The sequence below is a fragment of the Dermacentor albipictus genome, chromosome 3 (assembly GCF_038994185.2).
Source record: "Dermacentor albipictus isolate Rhodes 1998 colony chromosome 3, USDA_Dalb.pri_finalv2, whole genome shotgun sequence".
In the NCBI taxonomy this organism is placed as follows: Eukaryota; Metazoa; Arthropoda; class Arachnida; order Ixodida; family Ixodidae; genus Dermacentor; species Dermacentor albipictus.
Window position 1 is genome coordinate 51,753,880 of NC_091823.1, and position 26,247 is coordinate 51,780,126.

Sequence of the window (26,247 nt, forward strand, 5' to 3'; positions counted from 1 at the left end):
GCCCGTCCGTCGCGACGGAGATCTGGCGACACAACTTCCGGACTACCGAGGCCCTCCACGCCCGAGCTCGACGAAGACTTCTCCGTTACCGAGGTCAGACAGGCCATCTTCGCGCTTAACCGCAAGTCTTCGCCGGGTCCGGACGGAGCCACCAACAGAATGCTGAGAAACCTCGAGGACACGTTGATAGTCTTCCTGACCGACAAGATCAATGAGTCCTTGAATAGCGGCGTTGTTCCTGCAGAATGGAAGATGGCCTGAACCATGCTCATTCCCAAGCCCGGCAAGGCCCCGAACATCGAGAACCTCAGGCGGATTTCTCTAACCTCCTGCGTCGGCAAGGTCATGGAGCGCGTCATCCTCAACAAGGTCAACGGGTACCTCGAATGAACACAACGAGGCTTACACGTACAACATGATCGGCTTCCGCGCCGGACTCTCGACGCAGGATGCAATGATGCTAATAAAGCATCAGATTGTGGATGGCCGTTCCAGAGGCGTCAAGGCTCTGCTCGTTCTGGACCTCGAGAAAGCTTTCGACAACGTGCTCCACAGCTTCATCTTAAAGACCATTTCAGACCTGGGTCTTGGTTTCAGATTCCACAGCTACGTCAGCTCTTTTCTAACGAACAGGAATGCCAAGCTTCGCATTGGGGACTTCTGCTCCGACGATGTGTCCCTTGGAGGGCGGGGCTCTCCAAGGGGCACATTGCAGGACGTATGGGCTTCTATGGGAGCTTCTCTACCATGCGTACCTTTGAGCGTATGCGTATCTTCACTGCCTTATCTTCCGCGATTCTCATACCCCACCAGTTCATTTGCAGGCGAAATGGAAACTAGAGACAGCAATAGGTGTACCATCGTCGAAATGCACTGACATCAAGAGTTCGACCTATATTAGGATCGCCATCAGAGACCGGCATATGCTTGCAGTCTCGTGACCTTTGCGGTGAAGTCTTCGGTGGGAAGGTGCTACGTGTCAGACATTTAAAGGCCAACTGTAACGAAATTTCACTGTTGCTAAATTGGTTATAAATGACTAGTGTACACTACTGAAGCAGTCTGGGCAACGCTGCAGTGCTAGTAATTGTCTAACTTTCTTATCAGAAGCTTTTGAATACCACCTAAGCAGACTACTCGTGTACCTTGGGGTTAGGTTAGATGACCTAAGTTCCATGCAGCCCGTTGCCTCCGAGATTCTTCCGCCCGCTGCGGGTAGTCGTGCCCGCTGCATCTCGTAGCTCATGTCGATTGAGGAGCCGCACTTTCGAGGTTATGCGTCACTTGCGTCAAGCAGTAATGGCGGAGTTTTTCTTTTTCAGCTACGGTATCAAAAACGTCAATTTTAACGAGCTTTTCGTGATGCCCCTATTCTTATGTTTGAAGCTGTGCTGCGCAAAATCAGCTTGAGCTTTATTCGCTTCGGGCCCACGCGTGAGCTTCCGCCGTTCCGTTCGGTAATCGCACACACGATCTTGGTGGGCGTTCGCGGTATACACCGTTGCTGCGGCTTATCGCCCGCGCAACTCGGCTTCACGCACACGGTCTTCAGTCCAGCCCATGGTCTCACGCCCAATCGACGGTCTGGTCTACTGCTACAAACATGTTAAAGATGCACTCGTTGCCCACTACACCGGCGTGTAAGGCTTAACTAGCGCATTGTCGGAGTCGGCGACTGGAGTTCCGATTTGGTGCCGAGTGCGGGATGTGGAAACAATGCCATCGTCGGCAGGACCAGTGACATCTAGTAGCAGCTTGCGGGAATTGACCAACACGCGAGAAGCTGCATGACGCTTGGTGAAACCTTTTTCGTTCAAATTTTAGCACTCTAAAGTGAAGGTGCATGGGCCTTAGACGAGAGTGGCTCTTACGCGAGCAAATAGGGTATAACTCCTCGCTACTTTATTGGTTATTTGGATTTCTACACTAAGGAATTGACTTACTAATGACTATATGAATGTATTCAGTCATGGCCTGAAATTGCAGTGCACGGGCGTTTCCTCAGTTCGACCCAACCGGCATGTCTCCGCTGCGGCCTGTGAGCGAAGCCATTACTTGGGAACACATCAAGTACAAGCCATAACGGCTGAACTACCATGGTGGGCGAAGCTAAAACTCGCAGAGAACCTCGCTACGATGCGATGTGACGCTCGTTGTTTCTCCAACTTCTTTGGACGCGCTGAACTGAGAAAGGAACAAGGAGGAAAGAAATGAAAGCACCAAAGGCACAAACAGTTTTCACGTATTTGAAGTTGAAGACGCGGACACGTCTTCGTGAAGCGAATGTGTTGAATGCTGCAAACTAACACAAAGCATTTTGCACATGCTGGGTCGTTGAACGAACACGATCATTACGACGAACATGTCACGAAGACATAGTATTTAAGGTGATTACAAAAAGAAAATTCACGCAGAAACTCCTCTGGAAGTTGTCTAAGTATGCGTAAGCACTGTGGCACTTGCTCATCTCCGCGCAGCCCGCGGTGTCGTTATCAACGTTATGAAACCTGATCCCTGCAGTATAAACCCTATTCAACACTCATCGGTCGTTATCAACATTATCGAACATGATTCGACCCTTATCAACTCTTATCGGTCCTTATGAACCTGAATGTCCAGCGAAGCTGTTCCAAAACCACCACTACGCTGAGGAGCTATGCACTGCGTTATCGATTGTTTGAATGCTTGTTGTGAGCTTGTTCTTTATTGCAAGGTATGCTGTTCTGTGTTGTATGGGTGATTTCAAAGAATGTATGCATTGTTCACTTTGCTGAACGCTTGTATCCTCTGCCTTACCTCGGTATGAGCAATTGAATATCTTGCTTGCTTACGGGGGTATGAGCGACTGTTTAGGGGGGTATAAGCCATTGCATTCGTCTTACGTGGCGGACGGACAAGATTCCCGTTGGGTAGGCATAGAAATGCTTACGCATTTGAAAGAGCGTCACTAATTATCCTAGCCAATTCTGCCTCGAACTTCAATGTGCGTACAGCATAAAGATGTTCTTGTGTTAGTTTTGGTGGTGACGTTTAATGCGCTCCTAATATTAAAGTCATCTTTTCGGATATCTATATATGTTTGAGGGTGTCACGTATAGTAGCATGTACAAGTAAACAGCGGCATGTACAAGTAAACAGCAGTAAACGCGTAAAAAAAGATGAAAAGAAATGCCCTGCGTTTTACACCGCCGTTGCGTATTTGCGAGCGAGAACAAATTACTGAACATCACCGTATAAGAATGCGAAATTCCACACTAAAGAAATTGCTCAGCCCGTTCTAATGAGATATAAAACGGGCCAAATGGAGCGAGTTGCTGTACTAAACCCACCGATGTGAATCTTAATTGCTTTTATCTTACGCACCTATATTGTCTTGAACAGGGGGGAGGCTTGTAAAGACATAAGCAGCACACGTGTAAAGCAGCATACAGCCTTTAAGCAGTCTAATGGCTCGATGTACTCTTGAGGTTGTCAGACGCGCACCGATAGTTCACACGGGCAAGCATTCTGCATTCATATATGCCTAGTGTAACCACTGTGAATGCGTAGTAAATCAAGTGCGTTGACTTACGGATGCATGAGTATGGAACCCTTAAACGCAGGCAATGATGACGGTGGATTGCTTTTGGCGCGTGATGCCTAAAGAAAGGCACACTGCTCACACGGACGGACCGTTCTACAGGAGAAACAGCATACATACATTGCACGTCTGATATCGTAACCGCGTTGCGGAAAAAAAAATTGGGTAATGTCGCCTAATCACCCGTGCAAGGAGAGATACGAGACTTCTTGGACTTACGTCATCCAGCTCGATCGTGTGTCGACTTATCTTGACCGACGTATGGACTACGGTCAAGACGCCTCCGAGGACCACGATCAGGGTGGCGTAGATGTAGCTCAGCAGAGACGCCAGGTTGTACCTGCAAGTCACAAACACTGCGTCGCGATTACCACGCATCTCGTCGAAGGAAGCGCCCATGACCCGCCGCGGTGCCTTGACACAGACAGTGCATGCGACTGGGGTGGGGGCAGTGCGGCCGCCGGCGTTCGACTTGGAGTAGCGCATTCCACACGACCGACTTGATTGTAGCAGATAGGGCACGGGAACAAAGTCGGGCGCCGATAGCGGCAACTGTCGTATCTTCTATTCTTTTATTATTGTGGTTGTGGCGTGTACATCTGTGAACATATACATGACATTGCATATCACAGCGCGCAACCGGACTACAGGATTAGCCCCGGTCGTACAGCCTGTCATGACACACCTATCTGCAGTTTGTTTTGAGTGGTCAAAATGCTGTAGTACATCTTCCGCCGCGCACTTCGCGGCTCCATCAGTTTGGCTTGAATACTTCAGCTGATAGTTAAGACTATATTTAAGAGAGGTGCAGAAAAAAGATCCCTTCCAAAGAGGCAGCCTTTCGAGAGATAAAGACAGACATAAAAGCAAAAGCAGGAAAGCACGGAAAATAGGGCAACTTGGTACAAGTTCAAGGCTGCAGCAGCGCGACTAGACAAAAGAAAAAAGCAGGGCACCCACAACGAGAAACCTAATAGCGGAAAGTTAATAATAATGACATCTTGTTTGCTACGTTTCGATAAGGAATGTCTATAAGAAGATAGACAGTGAGGTAAGAGATAACAGGGTAATAGATAATCACATAATATTGACAGGTAGCGTTCCTACAACGGTGCACTACTTGTGGATCTGATTAATGAAACCTACCAACCTATTTCGCTGCAGAGTACACATTAGATTGCGGAAATTGAACCGATCAGTCTGCGCTCAAGGCAGGTGGCAGTTGGTGAGAATTCAGAAAGCACGGATACCAAAGTATGCGTCCCTAAAAATGTGCCAAGAAGTGAGTTCGTGAGTAACGTAGCTTTGCGGGGCAATGCGTAACGGGACCTTTTTAGGGACAGTAATAGAAAGAACTCCAATTTACTTCGTTATACATCTCGAAGCAGGTACTAACACAGTTCAGAGAGAGAGAGAGAGATAACGGCATGGAGGTCAGCCAGATGGGACTATCGGTATGACCACCGTGCGCTGGGGGAGGGGGAAAAAAGGGAGCATAAAAGGTAAAGGAAAACAAAACATACCTAGGCGCTAGTTTAGCACATAGAAGACAAATCACGCTTAAATGTTGTAGTCGTTAACTCAAGCTAGCTGCTTCATAAAGCTCACAGTATTCTGTGTTAAGCTGCTTGGATAATGCCCATATTCTGTGCAGAAAAGGGTGTTAGCTTGTGGAACGGTCTTCAATACTCGACGGATACCAGAAGTGCGCTCATTGTATTGAGTACAAGCATAACACTTAATTATGGGGTTTTACGTGCCAAAACCACTTTCTGATTATGAGGCACGCCGTGGTGGAGGACTCCGGAAATTTCGACCACCTGGGGTTCTTTAACATGCACCCAAATCTAAGTACATGGGTGTTTTAGCATTTCGCCCCCATCGGAATGCGGCCGCCGTGGCCGGAATTCAATCCCGCGACCTCGTGCTCAGCAGCCCAACACCATAGCCACTGAGCAACCACGGCGGGTGAGCATGCATAACACTTCTGGCCGACGTAGTGTGCTGGCTGTCTAAAAGGATACGAATAACATACATATTCCAGACGGGCCAGGGGAACTTATTTGAACTGTAATCATTTATGAAATTTTGTTGAAAACCCCCTGTTCTGCTACCTCGAGGCTGTTGTTTGAAGTCCTAATTGGTGCTCCCGCCTGTCCCAACCAACGCGATCAGCAATTTCCCCAGAAAGTTCTCGAAAAATCGTGCGTCTTCACAGCGCCGTAACGACAGACGTATTAATTACCATTCGGCGTGCGGAACTTGTGCACTTTCACCAAGAGCTTTACAGTACTGACCATAGCATTTCCTCGTTCTGTCTTCGGCTGAGGTCCACGGAGAAAGAGCGGCTCTGTACCCTACGGCGCCGCTCCTGCTGGTACGCGTGGACCATCGAGCAGGGCTCCGAAGTAGAGCGCTCGATACGCGTTAATGTCACCATTGTCTTTTCGCCGCCACCATCAGCTTGTAGGCTGGAGGAACGCACCTTTCGCAGTTGCTTTCTGTACGCCTGTGAGGATGTCAAGAAAGAAGCGAATGAACAATACGGACCGTAAAGAACGTCAAAACTATGACGTCGAAGATGTCATAGTTAACAGTGTTTTTCAAACTGTGGGCAGCAACAACCAGAGGATTCGCAGTGTGCTCAGCGAGGGATCAAGAAGTTGTCATCACGAACCAACGTTTCAATGCAAACGACAAATTTGGCGCAAACACTTCTTACGTAGGAGCGTATATGCCCCGCTTTGAAGATTCGCGATGCGGGTGCATGAAGCTTGGCGATAAAAATTGGCACAGCGCTAAGAACGATGTCAGTGACGCAGCTGTCACGGCGGATAATGGAGGACCTATATAAGGATACGCAAGTGGCGTTACGGATGACGTCATCGTCACAGCTAGAGTGATGACAAGTTGCACAGGTAACGCGGCGCGGAGCCGATGGATTCAGCGCGCAGCATGGTAACTCGGCGCTCGGAGATGCACGTAATCAGCTCTGTATCGGCGCTTTTTGGAAGGAACAGTCGCTGCTTCATCGCTGTGAAGCAGTATGGATGGAGCGAGTCATTCTTGATATCTCGCAGCTGAACCTACCGCTGGACGGCGAGCTAGAAGGAGTGAGATGCAACGGAAGCGCCGCCTAGAACAACGTCAGTCTATCGATCCCGACGTTCTCGCTAAATACCAAGCTCGAGCCGAACGTGCTCGGCAAAAATAAGACAAATAATGAGAGAAACAATAACAAACAATTACATGTACAATATGAAAATAACTAGGTAACCAATGACTGCAGAACTGAGGGAAGTACGCTCACGCGAAATACGTGCGCGCTTCGTGGAACGAAGGTCGTTTTCTTTCATGTATTGGGGGACCTCAGATGGACAAATATGCTATGATAGCGAACTGCTCTCGCTAACTAAATGACTTATATTTCGACATCACAGAGAGTAATCTCCTGTGAGGCAAGTTTTTTTTCTCTTTTGGCGACATTTTTCAACGCAGTTAGGCAGGTTTTGGAACCACAACCTGATCTAAAACGATAAAAATTTGGATGGAACTGAACCCAAATTGATACTCGTAGTGCCTGTTCGTAATAAAACGGCTCGGGTGTCTTAGGTGGTACTCGTAGTTAAGCAATTCTATAATAAATAAAACAGCTCTCCTTTCACTATCGATCAGCCTCACTTGTACCATTTTATTGCTCGCAAGGCGGTTTCTGTGCGCCAGTCGCTACAGATGCTGCGTATATGCCAAGAACTGCGGGCAACCAGGCCGAGCCGCTCGCGGCTCCAATCTTATGCCATGCTAGCTGGTCTCCATTGTCAGGAACATTTTTTTGAGGGTCTATGAAAAGCCACAGACTGTGTTGAAACTTTGAGGTTTGGTCGTTAACTCAGGCAACTCAAACACAACCGTAAAAAGAAAGTAATCTCCACCGCTGTGACCAGGAAACCCTTAAATATAGGCGAACCACGAGACATGTAAATAAGGAGAGAGAGAGAGAGAGAGAGAGAGAGAGAGAGAGAGAGCTTTTTATATATAAGCAGAGTGGTTTGTCGACGTAGAAATATTCGCCTACATGCTACTCTCTGAAAAGGTAGGGAAGAAGAGGGAGAGGCCTTTGAAGGAGGAGGGCAGAAGAAAAAAAAAACACGACTATTTCACGTTGGCTCCTATTTGTCCGACTTTATCAGTAGTCTTGGCTTCGCTGCTTGTTTTTTATGCGATGCAGCATTCCGAATAACAGCTAGAGTTCTGAGAGAAAGCTAATTGATTGAAACTGATCAAATAAGAAGTCGCGTGCTTGACGTTGCGTTGATGGAGTTTGCCAGTTACCTAATATGTACCTTAGTGTCGTAGGGCCCTAACAGAATGTTGCCGCGTTTTTTTTTGTATATGTCCCTTTCGTCACTGTACGCTCTAAAGTGTAATAGAATATGTCCGATTGATACCGCAGTGCTCTTGTTGTCGCAAAAGGGGATTTTTGGCCAAGGCGGTAGAGGAGGCTCTTAGTGTACGCCACGTTTAGTCGTAGCTGATGGTAAAGTGTCTACAATTCCCGAGGTAGTCGTCTTATCCTTGATTGAGGTTTCGTGTCAACACAGTATAGAAATTCGTAGGGAGGAAGACCAGAGCTCCTTGGGCTCTTGAAGATCCTATCGCTGTGCCATTGCGGATGCCTCAGTTTTTGCGAAAAATATATTTCGTGAATTTTGTGTTTGAGGCCCTTAGAAGTCGCCACATATGTTGTTTCGTTAATAATAATTTTCGTTTACCCTGTCGACACACCTAAGGAGGCCTGTCAACTGGAAGGAAGCAAAGCTCGTTAGCTGTTTACTGACTTGATTACGCGGATAAGTTTTGCACGCAGCAGGAACTCCACCGCTTGTCCATGAAGTCCATGTCTAAGTGACGGAGTCATCAGTGGCGGTATAGATGCGTAAGAGCCTGACAGCTGATGCCATCGTGACCTGGAGATTATCACTACTTGTTCGTGTCAGCTATGACAACTGAGAGTTCTTGTAGTGAGAAAGGAAGATCCATTGAATGCACAATCGCTTCAGGCTGCCTAGTGGTGGAAGTTGTACGGCACACTGTGCGATGTCCAAATCCAGAAAGCAGCATCCGCAACTTCCTTCACTGATGAACAATCGGGCAATGAGAGCAATGAAAGCACAGAGCTGCTTGGCTGGCTTTCACAGTCCCATTATAACGCGCCAAATCGTAGCGACGGGTTTTCTCGCATTCAATGTAGCACAGAAGTCTGCATTACTGACGGAACATCTTGTTGTAGTGGCTTCCGATGGGTATTTACGCTCGTCGTGAAGCTCGAATATCTTCCGGGTACTCAGTGCGCAGCTCCTTGCGTTCTGAAAGCCTGCGAAGATTGGGAGAAAGGTGCGTTCGCCGAGATCTTGGCAAGCTAATCACTGGAGCGGTAATCATCACAATCCTGGTGCGAGTGAATGTCACTGTCTCGTAAAGTGTAGGATCTCGCCTAGACGAGAGCAGTCTGGACGTGTTGGTACATGGCGAAGGAGTGGTAACCCAAAGCCGAAATAAGGACAGAGGATGCGAGACATACAAGCGCCAAATTTCAACAAATGTTTATTTGAAAGCGGGCAGGGAACGCGTATGCATGATTTCACAGGAAGTGTGCATGTCAATTTGCCACAGCCGGTACTTTAGAAACTACTTAAAATCGGCCACAGGGAATTTCACTTTTTTCGATAACACGACATAGAGTGAGTTGACACTGTCAGTTATTTCGGCTTCAGAAATCCCTTACTGTAATCTGTCTTTGTCGTCAGAAATTACCTAACATTCTTGATACTCTGGCTGACATCGGAACGCGCTGCTGCGAGCCTCGTAAGAAGACTGTCTCTCGATTTGCGCACGCGACATCTGTGCTTCCTGAAGCAATCATTTAAGCACCCATCGAACAGTCCTATGTATAGCATTTGCCGCAGATCAAAGGGATACGATATACGAGTCAAATATACGAGTCAACGAAATCTACATAGCTGTATTTATGCTTCTTAAGACAATATTTGTGACATGTTAGGCATGGTTCTCTTGCACAGGCTGACAAGCTTGTTAGGAGCAGAAAGTAATTAGCAATACCTGTGCGCGACCAGCTATCTATTTAAGATTATGAGAAATATTGTAATTGTATGGAACTACGGCTACTTAATGTGTCCGGTTGGTGCGCTTATAAGTGCTGGCTGGTAGTTTTTGAAGCAATTAAATTTTCCACACAGCACCTGTCTCGCCTCTCTAATTCCCTCGACTTTGCGCTATCAATCTTGCGTATTGGTATGCTGTCACCGGTTGTGTCAGGCAGACCGCCCCGGGTGGCACGCGCGAAGCTCATTTGCGCAGGTGAGAGATCCCCTTAAGCATTTAGAAAAGGTATTGTGAACTTAACCGAAAATGCTACGTAGCATGCGTGCGAATATATATACAGCACTGCCAATACGATACTGCTGTTGCTGAAGTGATCTCAACGGAAATTCGTCAAAATTCACGGTGGAAAGCGCGAGCCACTAAAACAGCGAGATAATGAGCACTACCGATTCACATGATAACGAATACAGTTAGAAACATGGCACAATCTGACAAAAAAAAAAGAAAATGTCATTGTGCCACGATTGGAGGCGGCTGACACATATAGAGTTGTCCGGTCTTGGTGCGCGAAATGGGCATATCATTATCGTATAAGTTCGGAACATGCGTTCATTGCAGAGATGGACGAAGCGCGATAAGTGTCGTGAGCGACGATTTCAAGCACTATGTTTCTAATCTTTGTCAAGAACTGAATCGCACGTCCTTGCACGAGATAACGGGGATGGCGAGAATAAGTTGTGGACGCACAATTTCCGCCACTCATCTCTGGAGCATTGCAGCAGCTCCGCCAACGCGGTGTCGTCGATAAGCAGACTTTGAGCCGTCCACGAAAAGTTGCAAGATAACGACTGGGCAGAAATGTCCAATTTAGATAAATGTTGGCGTTCTCCTACCGTGCTGTTTTGCCTATCCAATTACAAAAGCCGGATATTGCTGAGGATAACATGCAGTAGCTCGAACGTAGTGAAACGTAAATGCAGCTGGCCGAGAGAAGTGCATCAAATAAGGCCAACTGCCACAAAACTTCGGACCACGTTAAAAGGGCTTAGCTTTAGATGGTGTAGTTCTATAACAGCCTCCAAACTTTTACATGTAGTTTTATAGCAGCCTCCATGCAAAATTTTACATTTGCAAGTGAAATGGATGCGTCATGGAAAACTCGCCAATACAGACGTCTTTAATAGGTAAACTGCAAACAAAAAAAGAAAAAGAACGCCACTGCCGCTCGCCACCAAAGTACGCGGCGCCTCGGCATGACCTCTAAGATTAAGTAAGTACATCCGCTAACAACTACGTGCCGATGTCATCTGCTTAGGTGCTATTTAAAGGCCGTTAAGAAAAAAATTAGACAATTACCAGTCCTGCTGCTTTTGTCAAGATTGCTTCAGTATTGTGTACTACTCATCTATACCAATTTAGCCAAAGTGAAATCTAGTTGCAGTTGGTATGAAACGGCGATACTACGTATTAGCTGAGACTATACTACCAAAGAACAACACTAAATTATTTGCAAAGTTATCCCACTTTCACTCACTTCACAGAAAAATGTTCCCTATTACCGAAGAAAATGTAGGCTAATCTTTCTTGAAGTGACCGCCCGTAATTTCTCGCCGTTTGACATGCTTTTTTTTCTGCTCACGAGACTTAATGATTTTGACAACGGTTGATGTACGGCCTTGTTGGCAAGGCATACAACTAAGGTTATTTTAAGCGCACTGACGACGAAGACAAACGAGTTGAGGACACACAAGCGCTTTTCGTGTGTCCACTCGCTGGTCCTTGTCGTCGGTGCGCTTATATCAATTGAATCCTGGGGTTTCACGTGCCATTTGATTATAAGTCACGCCGTAGTGGGAGACTCCGGGTTATTTCTGACCGCCAGGGCATCTTTAACGTGCCCCGAATGTACGGTACACGGGCGTTTTTGCATTTCGGCTCATCGGAATGCAGTGTGCCTAAATGAAGCTTATAATGAATTGTTTGTTGTATTTTTGCTGTATTACGCAAATAATTGTAGCGTCTGTACGTTCATGTGCACTTTGAAACCCGCTCCCTCTAGTATCATGTGCAAGGCTCACAGTATTTGTCAAATAATAACTTCCAGATACCTTAGCGTCGGTATACGGAAGCGCGAATTCACAGAATTTACTGTATATAGGAGGACGGGCAATTTACTAACGTGGCTGAACTTAGTGGCTTAGATAGCCTAGCAGTACTATAGGGCTTCTAACGTAACACGGATCTAGTCACTCAAGGGACAAAAAAAAAAGAAACCGCGATATTCCTAATCAGCTATCGGAGCGTTTTATCGTGATAAGCTATCACAGTGCCTTCAACAACAGAACTCCCGGGAACCACGCATGAGCTACAAATAGCACGATTGAGAAAACATGGCATGCTAAGCGCTCCCAGGCCACTCTTTCGTCCTTCGTGAATTAATTTTCCCGAGTTGTGTGTACAGCACGATACATGCATTAACTCGCTGAAACAGCGCATCGTCAACTCCATCCAACGGCGCGGCATGTTCCCGTTTCTGTTGTTCTGTCTCGACGCTTAGTCCATCTGGACAACTGTCACAGCTGCATGCATTCGCATGGATGCATGCGAGCAAGCATGCATTCATTCGGAATGGCGAGGGGGCATGAAATATTCTCCTTCGTCACAGATGGGAGGTAGCTGCGGGTCGTTCAATTGAAACCGCGTGTATACTGCCGATGGCACTGTGGCCCAGGTGGGCATGAGAAGCAGTCAGGGATCTAGTGGCTCCACGTCGGCAACAATCGTCGCGTCTTTCTCAGCCTGTACTGGCGCCATGTTCGTGCCGAGCACAGTATTCTACAAAAGAGTATAAACGTGCAACAGAAGTGACTGCGCATGCAACAGAGTCAGAGCGCTTTCAAACGGAAACGCGTTCGTCCGAAGGCACTTTCTGAGTAACACAACCGAGTCGAATGAAATGGACCGTACAGTGGCGTTTGCATACCGACCGTGATTTCTGGCGTCCCGACGAAGGAGTCCAGCTGGAAGTTCTCCGGAGGCCTGTCCAGGTCGTATTTTCGGCGTTGCACATTCTGTTCGACGACACCGAGTTCTCGCGCAGCGCTTGCAACGTAAGTCCCAGAGTTAGACATAGTCCGCAATCACGTCCCCCTTAAAAAAAAAAAACACGTCTATAGACGACACGGGCCTTACAACTCTGTTTCGCCGCTAATATGGCTGCTGACTCCCCGCACACGGCTTGCTGTCGGCGGCGTGCTATCCATCTGCGCAAACGTGTGCACCGAAGAAAACCCCGGCAGGAAAATACTTGCGATGTGGTCGTCACAAAAGAAAGATAGGGAGGGGATGCCCGATTGAAATCGGGGAGCGATAAGCGGACAGCGTCGCCATCTATATGCGTGGGACGCGCTTGCGCAATACTCATTGTAAGGTCCGTGTGCGCTTGCGTGTTGTTTGTGCGTGCAGTTATTTTTTGTAATCGCCACCGCGACCAACCCTGTTTAAAACTGGAGCTAAACGCGGCACGCCAACAAAGAAAAAGACATGAACACATATTTCTTGCCGGGATTGTTAATTGTTTACCGTCTCTTGCGCAAGTCATGAAAAATGTGTTTCATTCAACCTGACCAGCTGGGAAAGTCGGATTTTTTTTCTGGAGCCCTGGGTTTTGCGTTAATACCATAGTGATGACCTCGTCCAACACTCTGTTTTTTAAAAATAATTGTTATGATGATGGGTTTTGAGGATTGAACAAGTTACTTGACGGTGTTGTTTATTGGACTCCCTTGGGCGGTGACCCGCCGCGGTGGCTTATGCGGCTTTGGTGTTGCGGTGCTATAGGCACGAGGTCACGGGATCGAATCCCGGCAGCGGCGGCCGCATTTCGATGGGAGGGAAATGCAAGAACGCCCGTGTCTCTTGCATTGGGGGCACGTTAAAGATCCCCTGGTGGTCAAAATTAATTCAGCGTCCTCTACTACAGCGTGCCTCATAATAAAGTCGTGGTTTTGACACGTAAAACACCAGAATTCAATTATTTTGGACGGTATATCCTATTGTGAGTCTTTGTACGCTGCACATTGGCTTCGAACCAACTTCATATACGAGCCAGGTGATATTTTGCCAGACGACATGGTTCAGCTGACGGGAACTGTCTCATAGGTGGACAGTGGTAATTTAAGAAGCGGCAAGTACCCTCGTAGCACGGAATTAGTTTTTCTGACAGGCCCATTAGGCGGCAAGAGGAGTAAAGGAGCTTCGAAGGGACGGTATGTTGGGCACGTTAGTATTCCATACTGAAACTATTGATAAGCGCTAGTCCGTGTACCTTTCATGTGTAGTTCATGCCGCTTCGCGCTGTCAATAGTTTCGGCACAAAAGGAGCACGATTAAACCTAATGAAAAGCGTAAGTGATGGTGCCAGTGATAGCAAATGCGTTTTTTAGTTTCATGGGATGCCAACGCACGGGTACAGGCAAGCTTCCGCGTGTGGTCAAGGCACTTTCCTTTGCTAGTGCCTCGAGCAGCGAGGCACTAGCAGAGGAAAGGGGAGCGTCCACGAACAATGCAGGGTCGTGACCGAACCACAGATAAAACAGAAGAATAACCGGCAGTTTCGAGGCGGGAAGAAATATAAGCGAAGAATTATAAGCCCATTGTTCCACTCACGGCCGTCTGGCGAAACCCACTTGACTGCACTCGCGCTTGTGCCTGTCGTTTCCTACTCCTCGTTTCAAGTGGTGCACAAATAACATTTATCATGAACTGTTACCAACTAGCCCAACACAGTACCCTTCTAAGGTACTTAGCGTGTCACCGATGGTCCGGTTCATGTCGCTCAGTCACGCCGTAGGTCTGAGGATGGTATTGGGGGCGAGCTCCACCACTGGAAAAGCTGGCGCCACCGTCGGTGTGACGTGGCATGAGGGATCACGTGGATGCAGTGGCCGCGTCGGCTGCTTCGGAAGCGCCGAAGCGAGCTGAAAACGAAAGTTTAAAGTCCCACCTGCGCCGCAGTTTTGATTAAGTGGCGAGGCTTTCCCGCTTTGGATGTCTGCTTGACAACATTTGAAAGCACTATAGTAGGTAATGGCTGCGTTTAGAGGCGTGCAGCATGGTAGGCTGCTGCTCAGTGCCGCAGTGCCGGGCGTACGCAACGGAGATCGGTGTCAGCCTTATTTACATATAGCCGCAGGACAAGAAGCTGCGTGAAGCTTCGCTCGCAAAACTTAGAACCGGCAGACAGCCGTCGGCTACAACTAGAGTCTGAGATTTCTAATACGGCGTCGGGGTTGCGATGTTCGGTGAGTAGCAGAGAGCGCGTACTGAGACGCTCGTCCGCGCGCGCTTCTCGGCTAGTGTCATGAAGTTCTGGCCTATGAACTTTTTTGATGCTAGATACTGGCATGTTCCCACTAATGGAAAGGGAACCATAAAACGCACATAAAAAGAGGCGTGACATATGCTCACCCTTGTGCAGCACCGAGCATTGTATTGGATTAAATAAACGAAGCAGCGGAAATTGCTCGCTGAGAAGACCGATAAACATACGGTGCGAGGCAACCTGAAAAAATAATGGTATTTAAACGCCCAAGACCTTAGAAAAAAAAAAAGATTGAATCGTTGCGACGGGACATACGAAATCGCCCTGGTAGGTGTCGAAGTCCGTAGTTATACCAAAATTATTTTTGAACAGCTCTGATAGCGAACACGCAACACTGGTTGGTTGTGTGCTGTCAAATGCTCATATGCTGCTGCCTAAAGCTCGGGGCACGATGCGAAAACGCACTCGCAGCGAAAGGGAAGCATTCTCCGCGTACATGGATACAGGCGCACAGTCGGTCACCGCGAACCCTCGCGATCGCTGCATTTAACACAGCCCAGCGAGGCTGTGCCGTTTTTGTCTTCACCTCAGCGTAACACTGTCTAAGGTTACGTGTACCTTATGTCACCTTGGCACACTCATTCTGCGGGATTGACCAAGGAGGGGCGTGTACGAATATCCCATACGCCGCGCCGACATTGACTGTGCGGGCACACACTCAGAGGCACAAATCGTCTACTAGAACAGACAGTAGCCATGAGCGAGTTTCCTATACCCAATGGCCTATGTTACACATACACATACCCAGTGGCCTATGCTGTCTACCCGTCCAGACTGTCTACCAGCTTGGTCCAGACAGTGGCCCAAGCTAGTAGACAACCTGGGTCACTCGACGAAATAAGTTTGATGTACGCATGCCACAAAGTCGGAAAAAGTTCCCGAAGGATGCTAAACGCATAAAGAAAGTGTTCACCTTTGTAACATACTAGTCGATCGTGATAACTTACATGAAAAGCGTTTACGTCCTTGAGCTGTTGCCGGGTCTCAGGGGAAAATTTTAGATGCTAGATTGCTAGTCATTAATTTCTGAATGCTTTCATCAAAACGTAAATGAACAATGAGACTTGTTATAAATGAAATTGCGATGCGTGTGACTTTCAAAGGTAAGAGTATTGCTATGAGACCGTGGCCGATTTTTTTTTCTTCTTCAAAGGAAAAGTTAAGTCATTCAGCCATTAAAAACGCCTAGCACATAAAAGAAACTATGCAACAGGAAGTCCCAGAAAAGCATACGCTTTAAGGGCATTTACCTCGCTTAATACTTATGTACTGTCACGTTGTAGCGACGGTGAAGGACACCGTATAGCAAGACTGTGAATCACGAAACTAACTTTTATGTGGGCGAACCTGTGCCCACACAAAAGCAGGTGACACTCGAAGGAGAACGACAGCGGCAGGCACCGTCGGCGATCATCGAAATCTGATCTGCGAGTCAAGCGCGTCGCCTCTTACGCATTACTCGTGCAAGGTTCCAGTGCCCGCGCGTCTTCCAGGAACTAATACTCAATCAGTAACGCGCATGCAATCCGATTACACAAGCCGAACGTACACAACAGACAAAATCCGCGATAACATTCGAGTAAGTTCCAATCACGCAGGTGCGTCTTGCGCTGAGCGATAACTTTCAAGTGGTTAGCGGGTGAAATGCAGTTCCTGATAAAAGTACACATGTCAATATCATATCGTAAGCGATGGCTGGTCCTCCACAGATATCGCAACACGCTGCTGATCCGCAGCTGTTTACCGCAACTCAGTACCAATTGTTTCATTCAACCGGCGCAATCGCATTTTTAAAGTGACCCGCGATTGCGAGTCTGTCTGCCATCAGCCTCAACCATAGATATCACTGTTCAAATCAGTTTGACGAGAAGGATATGCTCTTAAAAAATTACGGGGTTTTACGTGCCAAAACCACTTTCTGATTATGAAGCACAGCGTAGTGGAGGACTCCGCAAATTTTGACCACCTGGGGTTCTTTGACGTGCACCTGAATACACGGGTGCTTTCATATTTCGCCTCCATCTAAATGCGGCCGCCGTGGCAGGGATTCGATCCCCCGACCTCGTGTTCAGCAGCCCAACACCATAGCCACTGAGCAACCACGGCGGGTAAGGACATGCTCTTTGCTAACTTGCGCTTACTAAATGGCAAAGTAGCGTGAGGGCGCAGTCCCAAATGAGACATACAGACACACGCCGCAGACGCTGTGATGTGTGTCTGTATTCTCTGTGTTGTGCTCTTGCATACATTGTCATTAACATATAGGAGAGTCAGGCTATACAGCGGCACGTGGGGCAAGTGTAGGTTGACGCCCTCGGATGCTCTTTTACGTCTTCGAGCAGATGTGCGAATTCTTGTCATCGCGTGTTTGTTGAACCTTTACAGTAAGTTGAAAATCTCATCTCATTACAACAGTGACGTCCAGAAGACTTTACCATCTTCACCTTGCACTCCCTCGACCCTTCGTTGTGACTTTGTCTTCCGCGTGGTCTCTCTCGTTGCTAAGCAACCTAACTGTCTCTCTTGCAGATGGACGCAGCCCTCTCGAATGCTCAATCTTTTGCTACGAGCATAGCTGCAGCGGACAATGTCTCGTGCAACCTTTGCGATGGCGGTAAGTCTACTGGGCTTGTCCTGTGCCACTGTTCGTTCTTGGATGAACACCGGCTGCATATCACCGCGGTACGTACTCTAATCCTAGTGGACAGTGTACGTTCTCGCAGCGAAACACACCAGAATCCTGGAGGCGAACGTTTTCCACACAGGACGATATTGCAGTGCCGCTATTTTTTTAAGGCAAGTAGACTGTGCGAGCGCGTCTGAATGCGAAGTTAACGGTGTTTCTTTTTCTTTTTCTTTTGCATGCACGTTGACTTTGTCGCGTCCCTTCCTTCTTTATCATATGTCCTCATGTCTCCTTTCAAAGTGTAGGGCAGTAAAGCAGGAACAACGAGCCCAACTTACCCGACTTTCTTCTCGCCTTGCTTTTAATTTGCTGGCGTCACTTTTTAAAGTGTTTCGGAACGCACAGCGTTAGGTCAGGCTTTTAGATTAGGCTCTTAGACGAGGAGAGCTCGAGCTGGCTGCCTTTAAGCTTGCGGCGATAGGGTAATTAAGTCGAGTTCTTGTTATACGGTATCCCAGCAGATGAAAACAAACAAGAGAGCGAGGCAATAACTACTCGCTCGAATCCGTAAACGAATTGAATCTCTATAAATTATTTGCAGTAAGCGACAATTACTCAAGTATTTTATTACATACATAGAAGCGACGACACGAAACTTCTAGAAAATGACGAAACTTGTCGCGTCGCAATTATTTTTTCCGCTAACAAGCCTTCCATTCAGAAGTGTATTCTAGAAGTTAAGCTTAGCGCCTCTGTTCAGTGTCTTGTTAGCTGGACAATGTTCTTTGTATTACACAATACGCTTTGCATATTCTTAGCGCGCCCTCTCGAAATACGTTTCCACCGAAGTAAAAAAAAGAAATGCTGGGCGTGATTTCGGCTACAAGCTCGGTACCCCACAGAAAACATGCTGGGCCTGCTGCAGTGTCAAGTTGCTGCCTGATAACCGATAGCAGAGTTTCGCAAGAGCTTGCGAGATCGCCTGTATCAGCGAGAGCAAACCTGATACAGGTGAGACAAAAGACTGTGGATACATTGCAGTGTCACGACTGAACGCAACTTCTCGACCTGTATGGGTGAGGTTAATTGCGATGGTGCGGTGAAAGCGCACCATCGACAAGTCAAGCGCACCATCGACATAAGACAAGTAAACAGAAATCCGCGTTTCCGTTCCCGATGTTTTTGTTCTTTTAGTACAGGAAATTTTTTTATCATCGTGGCACAGGGTTATCCCAGCGAAAAGGACACATTGTGGAATGCCTGCTCCGTTCGCCGCTGTAACGGGAAGTTGGTACCCTGCCTCCGATTTTGAGGATTCCGGGCAGCAGAGTCGAACTTTGGCACCTTTCCCACTCGGTTCCAGCAACTGCGTTCAGGCGCATATTAAACGTAAGATAACAACAATAAATGCGTGCGTGCGCCGAATCTACATTTAACAGCACTAACAGAAAAATCCAACACTCGTGATTGACAATGAATGCGCAGGAGAGGATGGTACTGCAAAGAGGAAATTGATATAGCGTAATTGGTTCAATACTCTTATAAAGGAAATAAACGAAACAATGGGAATGAGCGGAAGACGATAACATTGTGCCACCCACTGGTAGGCGTAGGGTAGGTTTAGGTGGAAGACCAAATACAGAGGACGCAGAGGCTTGATTTCTGCGGCTACATTTCACTACTGTATGGGTAAAGTCCCAAGCCTAAGTGGATGCAGAACACACTAAACCATGGGCGTCAAAGCACTATGAGTGATTTAAATTATCTTCGTTCTCCCCCCTTGTTCTGCGGACGGCAACCGAAAGGACATATTGCTGAGCGATGAAGTTCTACGCAGTTCACCTCTCGATGCTGCAACCGGACTGGCAATATAGACGCTGTAGGGGCGTGGTGGAAGCCTTCGTGTTAATTCTACCCACTTGGGTTTCTTTAATGTTGTCTGAAAATTAAGAACCGTTTTCCATCCCGCCGTCATCGGAACCTGACATTTGTCCTTGGTGTTTCGCTCCAGTCTCGAGCCTGCCCGTGATGCGAGGCCATTGTAGGAAGTTTCGTACAAAGTGTGCTCGAAAACATCCGGCGCTCAAGTCTGCCTGCCCTGTGCGGTGGTTCGAACAGACCAACAAGAACGGAACTACCCAGCTAGAGTGAGAGATCACTCTGAATGTCCGTAATAACTTCCTTACGTTTTTTATGAAAAGTAGTTTGCTGTCATCACTTTACTATAATTGCAATGATCGGTCTATTTGGCTATTTCCTGCTTTGTTTTACCACTCTACATAATTTCAGAGTGTCCGCAGAGTAAGAAAATTAGAGTATGGTTAGGGCAATTAAAGGTATTTTGCGTATGGTGGGCGTTGCTGCAATATCATTATTATTAAGATGTCAAGTAAACACTTATTTGCAAGATTAATCGTTAAAAAATTAGCTAAAAGTTTAATATATTCGCTGGATACGCCTTGTGATTAGATTACTTATCCTCTTAGTCAACCATAGCGACCTGCCAGATTGTGAACGTCCTGCGCTGGGGCATACGATGGCTCTCGGAAATAGGGTTAAATATAAGAAAAGCTGTTATCCCCACAAGAGTAGCTCGGAAGCTTAGTTCTTAAGGTGCAGAGTGTACAGTCGGCCGCAAAAGATTGCGGGACGCGAGATTTGCAATAAAAGCTGGATTTCCGTGAAGCCTGGGTTTCAAAGCTTACATCCAACAAATGAGAAGTGCCATCCCTTACGAAAGAAAAAAATAATAGCATTTCCAGTTGAATTCATGTCGCGTGGACTTTTGTGGCCGACTGCACATTCGAAGGTTACTTTAGTCGGGCCCCGCTCGACCGTGAGCGCCACCTATTGGATGCGTTCTCGCCGATACATCCGCTTTTGCCCCAGTACTGATACCGAGAGAGGCAGCGGAGAGTAGTCGTTCAGGCTTCGCAGTCGTACACAGGCATCCGCTTGTGGAGCACGGGCTCTCTGGAGAAGTCCAGCTCCAAGGTGAGCGCGAGGAGCGCCCTGCGCGGCCGCCCGTCGGACAACGCCAGCGCCAGGGCGCACGTCGAGGCCGCCGAGCAGAAGGGGTCATGTTCCTCGGGCAGCCACTGGCACTGAAGCCACGAGAACCACGAGCGCGCGAAGTCCTCCACGTTGCGCCGGCTGACCACGCACCTGAACGTGCACGCATACCCGCAGGAAGCACCTCTTTACTGAAATCAGCACTCAGAATAAGTATATGCACATTTTCATTTGCCGATCAGTTTGCACTTAATGTTTACCTGTCGCAATGGCTCAGTGTTTACGGCATTCTACTGCTGAGCACAAGGTCACGAGTTTGATTTTCGGTTGCGGCGGGCCCGTTTAGGTGTGGACGAAGTGAAAAATGTTCGTGTGCTTAGAATTAGGTACACGTGAAAAAATCTCAGGCCCTCAAGATTAATCTAGATACTTCATCTAAGGCATGTCTCCATAGCCCCGGTGTTGCTTTGGGACGTTAAAATCAATCAATCAATCAATCAATCAATCAATCAATCAATCAATCAATCAATCAATCAATCAATCAATCAATCAATCAATCAATCAATCAATCAATCAATCAATCAATCAACCTATAAGTTAAACAATCATCGCACTTGGTGTTTATATTGTTTCGTGAACCCTCTTGTACGGCACATGTGCTTCCGTGGTATGTAATCAGGAGACTTTAATTCAAGTTATAATTGGCATTTGCATTGGTTCCCGTAATCTTGTCTGAAGCCTCTTGTGTGTCATATGTCTGATCACTCGAAAAAAAAAGAAAGACGGCAAAAAGAATCAAAGGTGCGCACTGAAATCTCAAAGGTAATATTCGTTCGCTGAGGAGAAGCTAAATGATGGCACCATTACAGCGCCGCAGCAGACATAAAGACAGCAACAAGGCGCGTAGTATCTGCGCCTTCAAGTTCGTCAACGCGCACCAGAAGCCGCGATTGATAACAAAGAAAGCGTGCATCAGAGGCACCGTGTGCAAGAGAGACTTGAACGAGCTATCGCTTGAGCTAGGTCGCTCTTGACATGAAAGTATACTTGAAAGAGGTTGCTCAAAAGAGACTTGGATGACCTCCCAGTCGAAGTTTTATGCGAATAGCCTTTATTGTTTTCAAATAGAGATGCATTGATGCATTTAAGAGGTTTAACGTCCCATAGCGGCATCGTGTGTGTGTGAGAGGCCTGATGGAGAGTTATGGAATATTTTGCCATGCTCGGGATTCCAACCAGCGATATTGATCTCAATAATAGGTCGCCATAGCTATAAAGTCACTGAAACGAGTGTTTCTCTACGGAGGGTACAGAAGATCTGTAAACAGTATCACGCTCTTTGTTCAGCAGTGTCTGTAGAACTTCTACGGTAAATCAATTTAAATGACTATAAACCACAAGTACATGCCAAAAAATAAGGACGCTAAAAATTTTTGTCCGCAAAAATACGTCTGTAAAGTTTACATTACCAAAATGAGAAGTGTGCAAGATGGATAAATCAGGCTTATCTGTGTCTAAAACATTCCATACCTTTCCTAAACTCTCTTACATTAGGAAAGTATCACTCAGAGTAGGCGTTGAGAATGCAGAAACACATCAATGAGGCGCAATAAATTTAGAAGCATGTGTTGGTCGTGCAGCACAATCTTGAAAATATATAGGCGGGGGCGCATGGCAGTGTCGCGAATGTAGTGCGAATACCTTTAGCTCACTTCGGTACAACAACAACAACAACAACAACAACAACAACAACAACAACAACAACAACAACAACGAGATTCTTACAGGTGCTGGTGCTTACATAGGTGCACAGAATGAACAAAGCCAGAAAGAAAATTAAAAACAAGTTTGCAAAGGAAAACTTCGTAATGTGATGGGCGGCTCCCATCACATCTCCCAATGCCAAGACGATGTTTGTATCTCGACCCAAGTAGAATTGCAAGTATATGGGTGTGTGTGCAGCGAAATAAAGAACATAACGATTGACGTTTAGCAAGTCTATATTCATTGCAAAGGGATTATAAATAGCACCTTCCTTTTTAGACGTCGGCAAATATCTTCTAATGTCGCACTGAACTATACGAACACATTTTTTACTTCTGAACCAGCGCCACTGCGCGAGTACTTCTCCAAACCCTTCCACGCTAGCATCACAGCTCTTGTTCATTCTTTCTATCTCCGTGTCCCAGCTGCGTGGGCGACCGTCCGCAATGTCTCCTCAGTGAGACAATGGTGACAAACCCGGAGAAAGAGGCAAGGAAGCTAAGGTCAACATGCTGCTTCTAGGAGACATGCGACAGCACTGTCGGGAACGGCCCACAGATGCATTTGATTGCAGTGCCTCTAGGATCGGCCTGCCCGGCAAATCACATTAAAGCCATTGCGAGGACACGTAATGGGCACTGGTATCCGTATTGGCCTACTAAGTCACCATTTTTGATACACCGTGTCCGGGATCCACTTTTACTCAGCGAGATACACGGCGACACGTCAAACACCGGGAAGGTAGGTAAAAAAAAAATACGCTTTGCTTTAAAAAATCACGCGATGACTCTGTAGAGGTGTAAATGTATAACTCTAAGATCAGTCGCGGGCTTCGGGAAGCATATTGTAGTCCACTTTTAGTCGGTCGCTAAGGCAGAGTGAGAAAAGGGGTCTCAATCAACGTCGAGTCCGACAGCGAAGTTGAAGTCTCTCGGGAACGTTAATGGAGTCCTCCTAATTCTGGCAGGAGCTGACACACGGTTCTCACCAGATTTCAATGCTAAGGGGAATATAAATTCAGCAAACTTGTGACGGCATACGCTTCTTCTGTCTAGCTGGCCCGTCGTTATGTCACCACATGGAAAATAAGTCGTCACTCGGCATCGTGTAATCAGCGTCGTTAATATTGTTAAAAATCCTTCACACCCTAAGCAATTGTGACATTTAGGTTGAGTTCGTCACGTCTGGTGGGTAGCTGCTGCGCGACAAAGTATAGCCGGAAATATAGATGTAAAGAGTGTTTATTTTTATTGATTCCGTTTTCAAGCGCTACGTTTCTATCCGCAGCTATATGTACAGAGTGAAATAGCTATCATTCGTATGGTAATTGGTGGCAGTGAAATAGCGGGGCGTCGACGTGAGCATTAATAGCTTTAACAGGTTCACTGAATACCGGAGAAGATGAAATAAATTTGAAATATATTTGAAATACACACTGAAATACGTTTGCCTTTGCACCATAATCTTCAAGCACACTGTACCCTTGCTGCTTCTCTACTGATACAGTGCACACGCACGAAAGGCTTTCTGCAGAAACTGTCAGCAAAATAAACCGCCTGTTGATGTTGCTTGCAAGCAAAACATACATGGCTGTTAGACTGCGATTTAGACGGGACCATAGTTGAGTCAGTAAACCCGTACACCGCCAGTTGCTCACCACGTGATCTAAGAATTCCTTTTCTCCTTTTCTCCTCTTCCCCAGAGCAGGCTGTAAGAGTCGGTTGTGGCGGGAGCTCGTAAGCAAAATCACATGCCTCCAAGGTATTTCCACATTCACTGTCATCACAAAAGTGACAACAACTGGACAACAAAGGTATCCGGTTGCTTGAAGTTCGTTAACATGATACACAGAATACTGCCTCCCGGTAGCCCGCGGCGTGCTATGTAGGGCATGAGACATAAGCTAGAAAGGAAAGCAATCACAGATGCCGGTACCAGGAGAACCTCATGGGCGGAGGCCAGACGACCACGAAGTATCGTGGCATTGTGGCCCTTGTGGAGGCCGGGACCAGGAGATCGCGTTGGACCGCGGCCCTGCGCCACCACCGATCAGCCAGGTGGCCCCAACTTGCTGCTGTGGACGATGATGATAATGATGATCACCGCATCATCATCATCATCATTGTCCACAGCAGCAAGGGCTGCAGCAAGTTGGGACCACCGCCTACTACTGGAGGAGGAGGAGGAAGTAAACTTTATTACTCTAGAAAGAGTAATTCAGCGGTCGTGCCGGATGTCTTGATCTTCTATTGGTTGATGAAGATCTCCGGCATGCATGGTTGGCGCCCCTATTTCAGGGCACCACTGAGCGTGGCTGCTCGTCGGGCATGATCCACCAGCTTCCGTTGGAGGCTAGGGTCGCCGCTGGAGAGCACGCTCTCCCACTGCTCCGCACTCGGATTTTCTATTTTGTGGAATTCCTTATTCGTATTGCACTCCCATGTGATGTGATAAAGTGTGGGTATTGCACCACACCACGGGCATGTGTCCCTGTATTGACTTGGGAACATTTTGCATAGTATATGTAAATTTGGGAAGGTTCCTGCCTGCAACTGGAACTCCAGACCTGCACAGATATCCTGTTTCTATGGGAGCCACTTGCGCCCACTCTCGTTCAACCATTGGCCGTTGGGGTTGGTTTTATAATCTGTTCGTTTGCTACTCTATGGTTGACTGGTGCAGCGTTGTAATTAGTACGGCGGCGGTTGCGTTGTGACGAACTGCTTGCCTAGTTAATGATTTTTCCTAACACAGTGACAGTGATGTTACAAGGCTTTGATCGGTCGCTTGGCTCCAAAAGTTGACTGCCCGAACCTAAAAAAATGTCGGAGCGTGTAGTCCGCGCTGCTCTCTAAAATAGCGTTAAATAGCCGCTCCTATTGCCTTTTTCAAGCAGATTATTATAAATCACTTTGCTTATAGACTTCGTAAAGTACACAACAGTTTCATTGTATACGTTGTAAAATTCATTTCTGCGCTCTTTAGAAACTTGAAACCACCGTAATGTTCGATGACAGAACGATTACCACTTATTTTAACTCTTAAAAGCTGTCCATGAATGCGTCGCGAGTTCAAAAAGTGAATTACGCACACAGCGTCACTGCGTAAGTATCTTAAGCACCACCGTTATGCTGCCGCCGTACCATGCAGAAAAGCTAGCTTTACAGTTTGAAAAGAGTTTCGTGACACGATTTAAGGCCTGCAGAGCAGCACGTATTAGAGCACTTGGATCGCTTTTGCAAGCTTTCTACTGAGCTAGACATCTAACGACAATAAATACAAGATATGCTCACCTTTCCTTGAAACAGAATCGATCAACCTATTGCACATATGGGGCGGAGGACTTACTCGTGAATACTTTTACTATACTTTTGCTAGATCATCTGCCTTTCACTACGGCACACAGCAGTAAATCCTAATGTCATCTACGACATTAGGCTATCTGTAATCAGCTAAAAAAGGCTAGATTATCCTATGAATATTTTAAAACAATGTTTCCACATCTCTTACGGAGGCTGGGAAAGGGAAATTTATGCCGTCGATTTAGCATTGCAGTTGCCACCTACGCTCGTTGCTTACATTTCTTGCACCGCTCCTCCTCTTCTAGGTTCACTATTCAAACGCAAAGCATTCGCAAATATCTGTTTTTTTTTCTACATTGTGAATTTATTCATTTACCGCGAATAGAAGCGCTTTGTGCCTGCCGAAATGGCAACACGAGCGCTGAACAGATCGCAGAAGCTGACGACAGCGAACAGG

The 26,247-nt window shown here is 47.0% G+C and overlaps 3 protein-coding genes across 7 annotated transcripts in view; 1 reads left to right on the forward strand and 2 right to left on the reverse strand.

Annotated features, from left to right (window-relative positions):
- The window catches only part of LOC135914085 (proton channel OtopLc-like), a 32,038-nt gene extending 17,490 nt beyond the window's left edge, over window positions 1-14,548 (reverse strand). The window contains exons 1-5 of one of the 3 annotated variants that reach the window (XM_065446828.1): window positions 14,372-14,548; window positions 12,896-12,966; window positions 12,687-12,805; window positions 5,878-6,089; window positions 3,800-3,920 (exon numbers count right to left, since the gene is read on the reverse strand). In XM_065446828.1, coding sequence (XP_065302900.1) covers window positions 3,800-3,920; window positions 5,878-6,089; window positions 12,687-12,805; window positions 12,896-12,966; window positions 14,372-14,457 — 609 coding nt within the window. In that variant the 5' untranslated portion in view covers window positions 14,458-14,548. The remainder of the gene's footprint in view (window positions 1-3,799; window positions 3,921-5,877; window positions 6,090-12,686; window positions 12,806-12,895; window positions 12,967-14,371) is intronic. The other 2 variants (XM_065446827.1, XM_065446829.1) reach the window with 2 other exon arrangements.
- A 3,068-nt stretch (window positions 14,549-17,616) lies between these two features.
- The window catches only part of LOC139057699 (polypeptide N-acetylgalactosaminyltransferase 13-like), a 95,771-nt gene continuing 87,140 nt past the window's right edge, over window positions 17,617-26,247 (forward strand). Inside the window, exon 1 of the mRNA XM_070536438.1 lies at window positions 17,617-17,700. Coding sequence (XP_070392539.1) covers window positions 17,674-17,700 — 27 coding nt within the window. The 5' untranslated portion in view covers window positions 17,617-17,673. The remainder of the gene's footprint in view (window positions 17,701-26,247) is intronic.
- LOC135914066 (uncharacterized) lies at window positions 18,855-24,559 on the reverse strand. 3 transcript variants are annotated; one of them, XR_010568199.1, is made up of 4 exons: window positions 24,424-24,559; window positions 24,146-24,196; window positions 20,611-20,877; window positions 18,855-19,078 (listed from the first exon to the last, which is right to left on the reverse strand). XR_010568199.1 is itself a non-coding variant. In XM_065446795.1 (3 exons), the coding sequence occupies exons 1-3, from the start codon at window positions 24,471-24,473 to the stop codon at window positions 18,940-18,942; spliced, it is 411 nt and encodes a 136-aa protein (XP_065302867.1). In that variant the 5' UTR covers window positions 24,474-24,559; the 3' UTR covers window positions 18,855-18,939. The 3 variants fall into 3 exon arrangements, 2 of the variants coding, with proteins under 2 accessions (XP_065302867.1, XP_065302868.1); XM_065446795.1 differs by lacking the exon at window positions 24,146-24,196 and having other exon boundaries at window positions 20,656-20,877; XM_065446796.1 differs by lacking the exon at window positions 24,146-24,196.

What these genes read in the sequence shown, in the direction of transcription:
- LOC135914066 (XM_065446795.1), bottom strand. Translation starts at nt 24,473, where the DNA reads ATGCCACGATACTTCGTGGTCGTCTGGCCTCCGCCCATGAGGTTCTCC. An exon ending in CCGCCCATGAGGTTCTCCTG is followed by an intron (nt 20,878 to 24,423) that starts GTACCGGCATCT and finishes GTGCACGTTCAG; the next exon opens with GTGCGTGGTCAGCCGGCGCA. An exon ending in CTCCACAAGCGGATGCCTGT is followed by an intron (nt 19,079 to 20,655) that starts GTACGACTGCGA and finishes GCCTGAACGCAG; the next exon opens with TTGCTGGAACCGAGTGGGAA.